At 43.9% G+C, this 15,778-nt stretch overlaps 1 protein-coding gene across 1 annotated transcript in view; it reads right to left on the reverse strand.

The window, feature by feature from the left end:
• Nucleotides 1–11,282: 11,282 nt before the first annotated feature.
• The window catches only part of LOC119402652 (proto-oncogene tyrosine-protein kinase receptor Ret), a 65,339-nt gene continuing 60,843 nt past the window's right edge, over nucleotides 11,283–15,778 (reverse strand). Inside the window, exon 19 of the mRNA XM_049412178.1 lies at nucleotides 11,283–15,045. Within this exon, the coding sequence (XP_049268135.1) occupies nucleotides 14,852–15,045 (194 nt within the window). The 3' untranslated portion in view covers nucleotides 11,283–14,851. The remainder of the gene's footprint in view (nucleotides 15,046–15,778) is intronic.

The following is a 15,778-nucleotide window of genomic DNA, read 5'->3' on the forward strand; positions in this document are numbered from 1 at the left end:
AAAATCCGGCACATCTCACGCACTGTGGGAATCGATGTAATGCGAAGCAGCCAGCAAAGAGCAGCATCGCCACCTTGTTTGTCCTTCAGGCAAAGTCATTCATGTCATGACATCTAGTCTACGATATATCGCATGTTTGTCATGCATGCATGCGTGCATGTACAATATGATATATACCATACTAATGAAACGTATATTCTGGTACATGTGTATGTGTCAAATGACCTGTCATTTATGTTCGTCATACAGTCACGTCACGCACTACCCAATTTTGTACATGTCAAGCTAGCGACACGGCCGCGAGCACGCCATGAGCGTTGAGTGTAATTCATGCCCTACATGACATGCACGTCATGATTTTCATGTTACCACCTGCCATTTATGTTCGCCATGCAGTCACGTCACGCAATACCAAATTTGGTATACGTCAAGCAAGTAAAACAGCCGCGAGCGCACCATGAGTGTGGCATGTAAATCATGTCGTACATGACATGCTTCTCATGATTTTCATGTTACCAGCTGTCATTAATGTTCGTCATACAGACATGTTTTGTCGGGCCAGTTTTGGTATACATCCATTTAATTAAACAGCCGCGAGCGCCCCGAGACCATGTCATGTAAATCATGCTGTACATGGCATGTGTTATACGATTTGCACATTAGCACCTGTAATTTATGTTTGGAATACACTCTTGTCACACCATACCAATATTCGTACATATCAAGTTAATGAAACGGCCACAAGAGCACCAAGACCATGGCATGTAAATCATGGCGTTCATGACATGCTTGTCATGACTTTCATGTTATGACATTAACGAAAAGGCCAGGAGAGCAAAAAGTCGTAGGCGGATAGATAGATAGATAGATAGATAGATAGATAGATAGATAGATAGATAGATAGATAGATAGATAGATAGATAGATAGATAGATAGATAGATAGATAGATAGATAGATAGATAGATAGATACGCTCAAAGTCGCGGAAGTTCGCTAAGAAATGCTTCGCATTTTAACATGCCCGCCGCTACAGAAAAAGCAATTATCAAGGCAGCGAGCAAATATTCTATTTCCCTTATTTTTGAGGATTTTTGAACACATTTCTTGAAGTGTTCTACTAATTAGTCGAATATTTAGCAGATATTAGTTGTGTTCTTAGGGCCAGAGGACAGACGACCGAACACCGCACAAGTTCGAAAACAGCACATTGTGCAGGTGTTTTTTTTTAATACCCGCGGATAACATTAGCTGGGATCATAGGCGTGCGCAGGGTTCCCCATTAGGGGGGGGGGGGCAAAGGTTCGTCGCAGCGCCCCCCCACCCTACTAAGTCAATGTATGGGGCAGATTTTGCGCCCCCGGGCCCCTCCTCTTATGTGAGTAGAAGGGTCAATGTACGGGCAGATTTTGCGCCCCCCTTTTAGGTGATTAAGGGGGGCGACCGCCCCCCCCCTGCCCCCCCTGTGCGCACGCCTATACGCACAACCGCACGCCTATACGCACAACCCCCCCCCCCTGCCCCCCCCCCCCTGTGCGCACAACATACCGCTTTGCTCTGCATAGTCACAAGGTGCACTGCATATATACATCACTTGCCATTATTGTGCTATATCTTGCCCCTTCGTGCCCACCCATTCTTTCAAGACCTTGGAAACTTTTTTTTGCGAAGAACGTTTATCTTTGGCAAAAATGGAGGCTGAATTTGTAAAATCGCTAAACGAGCCTAATGTGCCGGCTTCACAAAAATTAGTGGGGGCAGGCCGGTATGCCGTTAAATATAAAATTGCATGAATAATTTCTAATTTATTTACCATATAAAGATAAGAAGATACACAAGCTTCTAGAAAACTACTCTCGACAAAACACCGTTGGCCCTGCTACCTTATAGCCTGTTTCTTTTATAGGCGCATCCCGTCATTGCTAGACACCCTGTATAAATAAAACAAAAGTTCGTTTGAAGGGCGTGCGCACTGGGAGTGGGTGTGGGTATAACTTTTAAAGCAGACCTCACTGCGAAACTACAAGTGCAATTCACACCTGTAGTATCGGCAGTGAGAGTGGTCGCGGCTTGGCACTGGGCAGTATTCTCAATGCCCACGAACGATAGGTGGCGCGCCGTGCGATTCAAGATGGCGCCCGGAGGAGGGTCAACCCGTTTGTTAGCATAGGAACAAATAGGACGTGCGGACGTACGGCCCGTGCCACTTTCACCGGATCAAGACATGAGCTAGACTGAGATGGATATGAGACCAAAATACTTTCCCAAGCCATGGAAAGTGCTAAGTGCTCGCCACCTAATTATTTGCTGCGGTGTGAAATGTTATATTTCAGCTCCGTTACCGTGCATCAACGATGCTGCACGAACTAGAATTGACGTATGAACTGAATGCCACTCCGAGGTAGTACGCACTGAGCCTGCCTGACAAATTTGCCGCAGTAGGCCGCTAGCAAGTAGCGCCATCGATGCTGCACGGGACCGCAATTTAAAGACGATAGACGATAGTCTTTCTTGGGGAACTTAAACGCAGAAATTTTGGTCTGTCTGTCTGTCTGTCTGTCTGCCTGTCTGTCTGTCTTTCTTTCTGTTTGTCTGTCTGTCACCCGATTCAGCGACCTGGTCAAAGTTGAACCACTTGCTTACCGCCCACCCATCTTGAACTGGTACGGCTGTTCATAGTTGTGAACTCTGTCGATCAAAAAGTAAATATTACGCATATCTGCGGCGCAACATCACTAGGTAAGTATTAGGTGGTGTGTTCCTTTAATAGAAAATACATAGATACGTAATTCTAAAGACCCTAGTTTCTTAAGCTGCGCTGAAAATGCCTATGCGCGCCGACCAACGCCCTCTGCCACGAAGGAAGGAAACCCTCCGCACAAGCTCATGTTTCCCGACGTATTGCCAGATGGCGTCCATATCTCGCGCAGCGCCTTCTCTATCGTCTTTACACGGCATTTGCAGCGGAGCACGCAGATACGCGGCCAATTTTTAACTTGGTGATAGTTTGCAAACATATTACGCCGTCGTCATTAATTGCGCAGACAGGAGTTACTTCTTCAACGGAATACAAGCATTCAACATCCCATTCAGTAGCGCTTGTGTCACAGCCATGCTCAGACTAGCCGTGTCCAATTTACTTCACTCGGATATTGCAGGTTCGATCAGCACGATCGAAACATGAATATCGATAACAATGCACACGTATGCTTTTCGCAACGTCGAAGGACTCGACGTTGCCAAATTAGTCGAACAACAATGCCGTTCGGAAGGTACCGGTGAAATACAGGAAAAGTTAGCCAAGAGGCGTGGATTGTGGCTGTGCCTGAACGTTTCATCGCTCTAACCATTTCGCTTCGCTGGTCGAGCTCGAGCATGTTAGCGGCTTGCGGCGCTTCATAATATCCACAATAATTGCGCTACATGCAATGCACAAGAAAAACTATGCTTTTATTTTGATCTTGGTCAAGAATATTATAAATTAAATACAATCAAAGTGACTTACGAGCGTGAAAAATTCGGCAGATCCCACGCATTGTGGGAATCGATGTAATGCGAAGCAGCCAGCAAAGAGCTGCATACATCGCCTTGTTTGTCTTTGAGCCAAATGAAATCATTCATGCCATGGCATCTAGTCCACCATATATGGCATGCACGCATGTATGCACAATCTAGTGTACACCATGCCAATGAAACGCATATTCTGGTATATAAATGCATGACCTGTCCCTTATGTTCATCACGCTCTCGTGTCATGCCATACCAATTTTGGTATATATCACGTTAACAAAACGGCCGGAAGCGCACCATGACAGTGACATGTAAATCATACCGTACATGACATGCATAACATGATTCGCATGTTAAGACCTCTCATTTATGTTCGTCATACAGTCACATCGCTCAATACCAATTTTGGTGTATATCAACGGAGCGAAATGGCCGCGAGTGCACCATGAGTAGAGCACGTAAATCATGCCATACATGACATGCATATTATGGTTTTTCATGTTACCACCTGTCACTAATGTTCATCATACAGTCACATCGCGCAATACCAGTTTTGGTGTATATCAAGCTATCGAAACGGCCGCGAATGCACCATGCGCGTGGCATGGAAGTCATAACATACATGGCATGCATGTCATAGTTTTCATGTTACCACCTGTTATTCATGTTCTTCATACAGTCACATCGCGCAATACCAATTTTGGTGCATATAAATCTAGCGAAACGGCCAGGAATGCACCATGAGCCCGGCATGTAAAGCATGACATACATAACCTGCATTTCATGATTTCCATGTTACCACCTCTTAGTTACGTTCGTCATGCAGTCGCGTCGCGCAATACCAATATTGGTGTATGTCAAGCAAGCGAAACGGCACGAGTGCGTCATGAGCATGACATGTAAATCATGTCGTGCATGTCATTCATTTCATGATTTTCATGTTACCACGTCTCATTTACCTTCGTCATACAGTCGCTTCGCGCAATACCAATTTTGGTTACATCAAGCCAGCGAAGCGGCCGCGAAGGCATCATGAGCGTGGCAATTAAATCATGACATACATGACATGCATGTCATGGTTTTCCTCTTACCAACTGTTATTCATGTTCTTCATACAGTCACATCGCGCAATACCAATTTTGGTGTATATCAATCTAGTGAAACGGCCGCTAGCGCATCAGGAGCATGGCATGTAAATCAGGTCGTACATGACTTGCATGTCATGATTATCATGATACCACGTCTCACTTACGTTCGTCATACAGTCGTGTCGCGTAACACCAATTTTGGTGCATATCACGCAAGCGAAACGGGCGCGAATGCACCACGAGCGTGGCATGTAAATCATGACATACATGTCATGGATGTCATGGTTTTCATGCTACCACTTGTTATTCATGTTCTTCGTAAAGTCACATCGCACAATACCAATTTTGGTGTATATCAATCTATCGAAACGGCCGCGAGTGCGCCATGAGCGTGGCATGTAAATCATGTCATACATGACATGCAAATCATGATTTGCATGTTACCACGTGTCAGTTATGTTCGTCAAAACAGAAATGACTCGTCATACAAGTTTTCGTATGTATCCCTTCATTTAAACGGCCGCGAGCGCCCCGAGACCATGTCATGTAAATCATGCTGCACATGACATGCGCGTCATGATTTGCATGTTGGTACCTGTCATTATGTTCGTCATGAACTTTGTCACGCCGCACCAATTTTGGTATATATGAAATTAACGGAACGGCCGCAAGAGCCCAAAGGCCGTGGAATGTAAATCATGCTGTTCATGACATGCGTGTCATGATTTTCATGATATGACCTGTCATTTATGTTTGTGATAAGGCCACGTTATGACACACCAATTTTGGTATACATCCGATTAACGGAACGGCCAGGGAGCCCAAAGGCCGTGGAATGTAAATCATGCTGTTCATGACATGCGTGCCATGATTTTCATGATATGACTTGTCATTTATGTTTGTAATAAGGCCATGTTATGACACACCAATTTTGGTATACATCCGATTAACGAAACGGCCAGGAGAGCACAAAGTCATAGGCGGCTAGATAGATAGATAGATAGATAGATAGATAGATAGATAGATAGATAGATAGATAGATAGATAGATAGATAGATAGATAGATAGATAGATAGATAGATAGATAGATAGATAGATAGATAGATACGCTCAAAGTCGCAGAAGTTCGCTAAGAAATGCTTCGCATTTAAAAACATTAACACACGAGGGGACGTGAAGTGCAACTCGCTCCTCGTAGGTTAGCAGCTGATCGTTCATCGTCGCTGTCACTCTCGGTGCTTTCACAGCCTTCTACGTTCAGTGAAAAATCCTCGTCGTCCAGATGGTTTCTTTCAACATCACTGCTGAAAGCAATCTGAAGAATTTCCTCCGCCGAACGACTACGACCACTCCGCGTCACCATGTTTACAATTAGAGAGACGTCTGGGCGCGGAGAACATTTTGCTCTCAAACCGGTCAACAAGCAAATCGCTTGCAGTGTGCTGCCACCTATCAACAAACGTACAAAAACAATAGGCGCAGCGCTGGCTATGAAACCAACACACAGGCTAGTGAAGGACGGCGTTGAGAGCGTTCGCTCCACGAAAGGCGTGGAGCGGACGCGTCCTTGAATGACTAAAACGTCGCTCGCACGATTCATAACAGTGATTTCCTTTCAAAGGATAGAGGCCTTATTTTAATGTATTACCAACTTGAGATTGCTCAGTTATAGAAGAGCACATCGCGAGCCCGTGCGACCTCCCACGTACAATGTTATGGGATTCATTGACTACAAAAACACCGAGGAATGCTATATGCAAGTAAAATAGGATGAGTGTCAGCTGAAAATGTCAGACGACAACATTTACCTAACCCACGTGGTTACAGAATACTTCGCGAAGCTGATATGTGTAAGCTGTGGGCTATCGTTGAAAGCGCGAGTTGCCACGTATTTTCACGAAAACTTCGCGTCTCGCAAGAACGAATCAGATTTCGAGTGTCACGGAGGGCCCGGTTTGTTCACCGATGCAGGAAACATGCAAAGTTGCAGTGTTCCTTTCTTGCGAAAGCGTTAACACTTAGGCTAGCACAGCCGAACAAGGGAGCGACTGCGTAGTGTTGCCATTTTGTCATCTACTAACCCTCCTCGAGAGGATGCTCCTGAATTCCGCTTGGCGGCGCGACAGTCTAAGGACATTGCGTATATCTATCAACAGCAACTTTATCTGCGAAAGGACTGTATTAATATCTGCTGTGATGCAGCGACTTGCCGATGCTAAACACTATAGCCTTCCACTGTCGCCAACAATAGGGCCAAGAACAAGAAATGAAACACTTGGGAGACAATACGCCGTAGATTCTTTAATTTGACTCAAAATGTGTGACATGAAGACACGGTACACCGCAATGATTACAGCACACACACGGATACAGGACGAAGTCGTCATAAATCACTAGCACACATGATAAAAAAAAAATTCAATACTTTTTCACAAGACAATAACATAACATAAATAGCATCTTAGTAACAACTTTTACAGGAATTATTTTGGATTTGCTACGGTAACTGTCAAACTCCAGTTCAATTCTGACGTGAAGAGAAAGGCTAGCACAGGTTATCGGCTAAATAATACGCATCATTTCCCATTTTAACTCACTGGTCGCCGAAATAAGTAACGACGATCATTGCCTCAGGCATGCGTCAGCCTTTTCTCAGATGGCACCACAACAAGCAGCACTATGAACACCATGCACAAGAAACTTAATTAGGAGGCAAACGTCGATAGCTGTTATGGAGTTCGTCAGAGAGTTTTACGCTTTGTAAACTCTGGGCTCACTGAGAGATTTGCCTAATGTAGGCTACAAACATGGCGTCGCCTTTTTCATAGCGCGCATGTTTTAATAGTTCCCGAAAAAGCGCAGCACTAACTGGACCGAGCTCAGGACGCTGCAAAATCCCCTTTTCTGAACACGGACACTTCTTTTTCTGGCGTAAATTCTCTTCAACAATCATTCAAAACTATAACTCTTAGCGCATTTCTCTATCGCCATGAACGTACAGCCTCGGCAAACCGCGCTGAACCGGCTCTTCCGAAACTGTAACGTACGCTCATTTCTCTTGCGAACAGATAATTATCAAACACGAGTCGCAACATCCCACGAAGCAAGTGATCCAACAGTCATCCACTTCAATGACTACAAGAAATAATTATTCACGAAATATGATTTACATTTCATTTGGTGGATATCTCCCGTGCCTTGTGTCACTACAGAGTACGCCACAACGTGCGAACGAGATAATCACTTTGAACAGACCGGTGCTATTGGAGTATAATGATTCGTTAGAGCAATGTGCTGAGATCCTTCAGAAACATGGATGTAGCCGTAATAATGGCCCTATGAAAGCACTCAATGCATCTACTCTCGCTAAATATACGAAAATCAAAAACCACAATGTTCATTCTGTGCAACAGATCGTTGAGAGGGTATTTGAACTGGAGACATTAATGAGCATGAATTCAACACAATAATCGCGTGACAACGTCCTATAACTATATATGATCAACGGCATTTTTATACTGTGACTAGCACATTTATTTTGACATTAATTTTTTTCTCCACTAAGCTACTGGCGCTTCGACCTTGAGCGCATTTTCAAGCTGCCGCGCTTTACATGAGAATGCGGAAAGCGGACGAAAAACGAACATCAGCAAACATTCAAATTACGCATGACGTTCGTTCGCGTCTGCTTTATTAAAGCGAAGCCTTCTTTGGGAGCTCTCCACGGGGGGGGGGGAGGGGGGGTGACATTCGTGACAATGTTGCTTGGTGTCCTAATTGCCCAAATAGCCCGCAACAAAGAAACTACACGTCTGATGGAGAGATGCAACCTCGGCCGCCCGGCCCATCGGCCCGATGCTCCAATCATAAGGCTACATTCGCACGTGCGAAAGCCAAGTATCTATACATAACATGATCGAAGCTGGTGTCGCATCGCGATATCACAGCAGAGTCGGATCACATGCGCACGGCAAAAGCTTCCTGCAGGTCGAAGGTGCAGGGATGGAATGGCCAAATATCAGGCAGCCTTATAGAACCACTGCTATCGCCATCGTCCTCGTGACATCGATGAAAAGATGATTCAACAAGTTATAAGGCTCAATAAAATTGACAGTTGCTCCGAAAGGTTTATTGTGGTGGCTGAAAGACGCGTTCATCACTGTCAGGAATCGTTTTTCATCCTGGCCGATGAATGCTTCGCGTGCACCGACTCCCGCAGTGCGTAAGATATGCATATATATTTTTTTATCTTGTATTTACCGGATATCTTCGTATCTAAGCAATTTGAGGAGAAGCTTTTTCTAGGCAAGATTTTGCAATGGAGTCTTCGTTGCCACTTCCCTAATAGCTCCAACGTCAATGTGAAACGTAACTGAGGGTCTGTGTGATTCCGAACTCCTAAGGACAGTTAAGACATCTAGGAGCATTTGCATCATGTTACAGTCGAACCCACTTATAACAGATCCAGTTATTACGGCTACTACGAATGAAGATGACATGACAGTCACAATTTTCTGTGGCATAACGGCAGCGCGTCTCGGATAGGACTAACATGTGTTTCAGTGCTCCCTTTTTGAGCAATAAAATGCTTCTCAATCTCCTGAGAAAGCACAACTCTCCTTGCATGCCTGCTGCTTCACGTGTTCCTCAGCTGTGCGTGCATGGGCGCGAACGCCACGAATGCCTCTCCAGTGACAACGTGTGATTAAGCGCGCGCGTTTCTTGTCGGACGATCAATCAGCCACTAAAGTCTTAACGTGGGTGACATTGCTCGCGGCAGTAGACATCATCAAGGCGGTTTCAATTACGGTTATCCGTGCATACTATCAGAAATGTTGTTGTAAGAGTGGTATATTGTGCGGGGCTGGATAGTCTGTTATACTGTTAAACCCGGAGGAATGTTGATTCACCTCTGGATATCACAATGGAGTAATAAAGCGTATTTTAGTACTGCCGATATCGGGTGCGACCACTTCATTGATACAGAGGTTGAAGTCGTTGCACCGTAGTCGCGAATACGTATGAGGGCATCGACCGTGATTTGAAACGCCTTGCCAGAGATTAATCGGATGAAGAAAGTAAGCAGACCGCCACACCGACACTATCACTTAAAAGCCTGTCTACCACGGTCGAGTAGATAAGGCTGATGAAATAGCTTCTTTTCAGAAAAGCTCTCACAGCCCATGTCTGCTGTGGGCAATGTTGAAATCCGTTATTATTGGGTCGGCATCGAAGAAGCGAAAGGCTTACCGATAACATTGCGAAATAATACTGAGTATATAGTTTTACCATTTTGTAGGCTTGTGTCGTGTGTCGACTTAACACTGACGCTGGGCTACACAGGGGTGCGCGCATATATATATTTTTTCTTAGCCAAATGTAATACAGTCGAATAATTTTGAAGCAAATAAGCCGAGTAGGTTAGAGAAACGCATAAAATAACAAATTACCACAAGTTGCCTCTTCTGAAACAACGACTCCGTAATATGGCAAGAGTTCCAGCTCTAGATTTTTTTCATGTGTTATTTTTTTATATATTTTTACGACAGAAGTGCAAGTTCAACGTAGTAAACGGCAGGCACATTCACCATGGCTGTATATCTCTCGGGAAGCCGAGAACTCCCTAAACCACCTCGACAATCAGAGAGAGAGAGAGAGAGAGAGTGCGAGTGTCAACCTGAATGACGTCTACATTCGTCACAGCCGCTATTTTTCGGACATCGCGCGCGTACATGAATGTTGGCCGCAATATTTAACAACAGGTCGTGCGGCGCTCGATGGAAATCTCGATAGCCGTTATAAACATTAATTCAACAAAAACTACGATGGTACCGGTACGTTGTCTATATAAAAAAGTCACAGTTTCGCCGCAAGGGCGAAGCAACGAATGCGATAGCAACAAATTGGAATGTCACACGAACAACGGTAAGCAGTCCGAAACATGCAGCGCGCTGCTAAAGCAGAAAGGACGCACGAGAACAACACACACAGGCGAGCGCGAACTAACAAGGTTTTCACAGCTCGACAGTTAAAGCGCGCTGCTCAAACAGAAAGAAGGACGCACGAAACGAATACACAGGTATACACAGGACGAGCGCGAACTAACAACTGTCATACTTCCTCGTGTTTGGGCGGCGCGCTCCTTTCGCAAACGCGGCCGCTGCAGCGAGTGAAGCGACATTCCTGCGCTCTGTAACATCAACGCAAACTCTCCGGTGAAAGCACAAGACGAACAAACCGCCCCCATCAAGAGATTAGCGCGCGCGCGCGCTGGCGACTACGCCCTGTAGGGTAAATTACGAATGGTAGCGCTGCGCGAGCATCGCAACGAGCGGGGTGACAAGCTCTAAAGCGCGCCCTTCGCGCCCTACGCGCCATCTCGCTGGCAACGCAGAGAATACGCTGAAATGCCACCGACGTCGGCGTACCGTCAGCGGTAAATGGTGTGTATAAATAGCTCGCCGTTAGTATGTTGAGGGACGTATGGTTTATGTATGGCCGAGCCGTCTAACGAGCTGCAGAGCGAGGGGTCGCCCGTTCGAATCCACGCATATATATATATATATATATATATATATATATATATATATATATATATATATATATATATATATATATATATATATATATATATATATATATATATATATACATGAAGGCGACGCATACGGCAAAAAACAGCCGAGAGTTTCCATATAAATGCTATCGCGCAAATAATACAACAGGTTACAAAAAAGCAATGATTTGCCACTACAAACATATTCTTCAGCTTATTCTTATATATAACCTGAGTTAATTTGAACGAGCCTTGTTTACTGTAACCAACACTCAAAATTATACACGTTTTTAAGTTGACATCCGTTCCTTCGCCAAGATTCAATAATCCCGCATTCTGATATTCGATCCATAGGGAATATATACATATTTTATCGAATATTTGAAAATACCGGATACCGGCTATAGCTAACTCATCCTGCTTGTGCCTGAGGTTTTTACAAGTGAGGTTTTTATGACTGGAGTATGCTTGTCTGCGCGAAAAAGTGCGATGTACCGGTAAACCAGTGGTAGGGAATTCAGCTCCATAAAATTTAAGGCGCTAACAGCGCTGAGAAATCGCCGAACAGAGCATGTCACTGAAGCCTTCAGCAACATTCTCTGTTGAACAATTCCTCATCACTTCACGTCTCCATCTTCCCCTGAACCTTGCAAAGTGCTGACAAGACATTGGTAAAGTGGAAAAATCAAAAGTTGTCAAAATATACGTGCAGGTTATATGCAGCTCATGTCAACCACAATAAAAACAATGCTAAGTATCATCTGTGCACTTTGCGAAACACCGAAACATGTTCGTCATAATAAACGGAAAAGAACGGGCTACGGAAACGACAAGTTCGTGCTAGCCTGTATGTGATATGCTTTGGACTTCCATACAGGATATAAACTACACGAAGTACAATATTTCTGAGCTGTATATTACACTGGCACTGTAGAAACAACCAGAGCAACAATATCCAAAATATGCTTCAGAAATACTCAACGAGTCGTGTGGAATATCACTGTGCAACCTTTGCCTTTTCTGGCATTGCCGGTAACTTTATTCACTTATGTATAAACCCAGCCCCAGAAAACGTTTTGTTAGAAGACACTTGCTGATAAGGCTTCAGCAGCTGGAAAGTTTGTCTTGGTCCTTAAGTTTACGCTTCTTAACGGTGGCAATGACTTTGTTTCAAAAGCAGCACCTTAAATTTTACATGCACAAGGAACTCACAATAATGGTGCAAAAAAGTAAAGCAAATTTAGCATGTTCGATATTTTTGTACACGGCTTATAGATGGAAGGCTGCCGCGGCTTCAGCCTTTATCGGTAGCTTCATGCAAGTGCCGGTATAAACAAATGCTTCATTGCTCCAATAAAAGGGAACAGTGGCCAAGACAACAACAAGAAAAAAAACACGAATGACTGGTCTCAGACTCCGATCGAGCAACTGAATACTTGAGACAATCCGTGAAAAACAAGAACAAAATAAAAAGGCATCGATAAAGATGGACGCAGTGCTGCCTGCTGCGTATTAAGTCTTACATCGCTCTGCTCGCCTCAAAATTAGTATATCTATTCTCCCAGCAAAACATCAATCGAAATAAATGCATATCGTACAATAATGGACGAAACTTATCAGAAAAACGAAATTTTAGCACACGAGCTCAGGCCAATCTGACTTTTTAACTGTCCGCATAGAAAACACAATAATTAGTGGCTTAGCAGGTGGTTGCATCCTTTACGCAATTATTGCACATTTCAAAAATTTCTTTCCTTCTGAAAATGAGAATGCACGTTAGTTTCTATATTGAACAATGAAATTGTCAACTCTACTAAAGAATAATTATATGTAAGAAGGGTGTCCAAACGGATCAAAAGATAGTGCATCTCAGACAACAGATAAAATGACGTATAAGCGATAAGATGGCATTGTCGACGAAGAACAGAAGAGAATATCTAATTCCCAAGAAATGAAAATGACAAAAAAGGTGAGCGGCTTAATTAAGTAAGCAACGTTTCAGTTCCTACCACAGAGCAGGGCATTGTACATGTTCTTGCGGTTTCCTTTTTTGAAAAATTTTTTTATAAACAGTTGAGTATCAACATAATTAGAATTTTCGTACGATTTATCCTTCTGTGGGAGTTAGTCCCAGAAACAAGGTAAATTTGGCAATGTTGAGATCATGCATTCCAAGAGTAAACACTAAATAATTTTATTTGGAATAATATCTCCTGGTGTCTACCACATTTCTTTTTTTTTTTTTTCAAACATGTACAAAATATATGGGTGCTGGTGTCTGGGCAAGTATTCCCGCTTATTCAAAAACAGTAGGTGGTAGAACCCAATTAAAAAAAAAAGAAATGAACGTTGTCACAGGGCCACTAGGTGAAAGATCTATACTCCGACAATGCCGATGTACACGATACAATTGGGCGTAATTTTCCTGCCAAGAAAAAAAGGTGTGAAACATTTACCCGCACTATTAAAGCGTTCAGATGACACTACCAGCCACTCGTGTTCATGTTAGTCAGCCAAGGAAAACTACAGAGTGGATGTCTTGGCTCTGACGTGGAAAAATAGCTACCATTAAAAAACAAGACGCCAAACTAAGGTACGTATATAGAGTTAAGAAATGAACAAATGAGCTACTATTACAGTAAGACCTCAACTTAGCAAGGATGGTGAAAATGTAATCATAATTGCTTGGATTTTATTTTCCAAAACCACGATATTATTATGAGCAACGCCGTAGTGGGGGACTCCGGAATTATTTGGACCACCTGGGATTCTTTAACGAACAGCTAAATCTAAGCACATGGGTGTTTGCATTTCGCCGCTAACCAAATGCGGCCGCCGAGGACGCGAATCGAACCCGCGCTTCGAGCTTAGCAGTGCGACACCCGACGTGCTGAGCTGACACGGCGGGATAAATATGGTGAAAATTATATATTAGGTACAATGAAGTAAACCCAGTTTCTTTTTTTTTTTTTTGCTGATATCAGCATGGAAGAGATATAGGTTGATGTAGTGGTGCCCCGTGCGACTGCAACGTGTCAGGGCCGCTGGAACCAAAAGCAAAAGGAAGGTACGCGTTATTTCTCGACCAGGCTCGACACCACCGCCGCAGCACTGTTCTCTGCTTCGCTCTCGCTCCGAGGAATAAATCGATGGACGACGACCCTCCTCGTTGACTGCCTTGACATAAAGCTTAAACAAAATGCCATCTTGTAATAGACATATCAATATAACAAATATCCGACATAACAAGAGCATGCTTAGGTCAAGTGCTACTTTCGTTAAACGAAATTAAACTGGACCATTGCATAAAAAATACTGACATGCACAGCGTGAACTGCCGTATGATTCATGATAGATGCGATGATGAAAAAAAAGAAAAGATAACGAATACATGTCGTGTACGGTGATATTAAGTATGTGAGCGATATTTACAGTTCAGTTTTTTTTCTTTCTTACAGTAAACCATTTCCACCACAAAGAATAAAATTCACCGAGGAATGTTGGAGATATGGCCTTCCTGGCACAAAGCAGTCACAGCAGTCTTTGCGGCCAGGTAAGCAGGAGCGTCACTGCAACAGTGATCATGCTACAGCAGCAATTTCTGGCACTGAATATAGACCAGATGCTCTTTGGTTATCTAGCTGGATCCCACGGTGTAGTGGACACCTTAAACTGCTTAGGCGTGTCGTGTACGTGGTGACTAGAGGAGCTGCTTGGGGCTTTCAGTGCTGCCACCATCTCGCGTCAGTACGTCAGGCCGCGCTAACCAGCAGGCAACGGGAGAGTCAACGAGGAAGCCGTTCTTTTTTGTCAGCAAGTGGACATTGCTCTCTTCGGGCACGCCCGCTTCAGCGAATGGTCCTCGGCGCTCGAATTCCATGCAACCATATTCGGCTGAAATAAGACAGAATATGTATTAGCAGACATGTGGAATACAGCAATCGCCAATAATTTTTTGGGGGTGATAGCGTCTCTTGATACATCAATGCAATTCTCTAATAGAGATAGTAGACATGCAAATACCATATTAATTTAAAAAATTCATCAAGCGCGGCTTCGCGGGCACCGATGAAAGAGCGAAGCTGGTGGCTTTCCCTTCATCAGGCTAACGCATTTCTATGTTTTGTAAGTCTTTCAGATATGTTGTATCGCTGCTCTTTATTAAACACTCTTTGTTAAGCTTTCAGGTGGTGGTACAGTTATATTGCATCTTGACCACAGCACTCTTATACACATGTTTACAAAGAAGCCTTCGCTTAAGATGCTCCGATGTGTTGTATCAGTGCTCTTTATTAAGCGCTCTTTGCCAAGCTTTGAGGTGGTAGTGTAGCCACCACCTTATATAACCACAAAGTATCAAGTGACAGTGGTGTGACGCGCACGTCTTCTTCCGTTTTAGTGGAAGTTGCGTGTACTGGGATTTATCTATTTCTGTGGCACATACGCGTTAATGATGATAATAGTTTTCTTATATGTGGCACATACCCGTTTGTTGGGCTAACTGTTGCCTTCATTTTTAGTAGGCCAGTGTTGAGTAGTGGGATTTACCCACTGGCTGTGGTGCACACCTGTTTACGATGCCCACAAGCGTTACCACGGATCCCGGACCATGAAAGGCTCGACCAAG

Source organism: Rhipicephalus sanguineus, chromosome 1 (genome assembly GCF_013339695.2).
Source record: "Rhipicephalus sanguineus isolate Rsan-2018 chromosome 1, BIME_Rsan_1.4, whole genome shotgun sequence".
Classification (NCBI taxonomy): domain Eukaryota; kingdom Metazoa; phylum Arthropoda; class Arachnida; order Ixodida; family Ixodidae; genus Rhipicephalus; species Rhipicephalus sanguineus.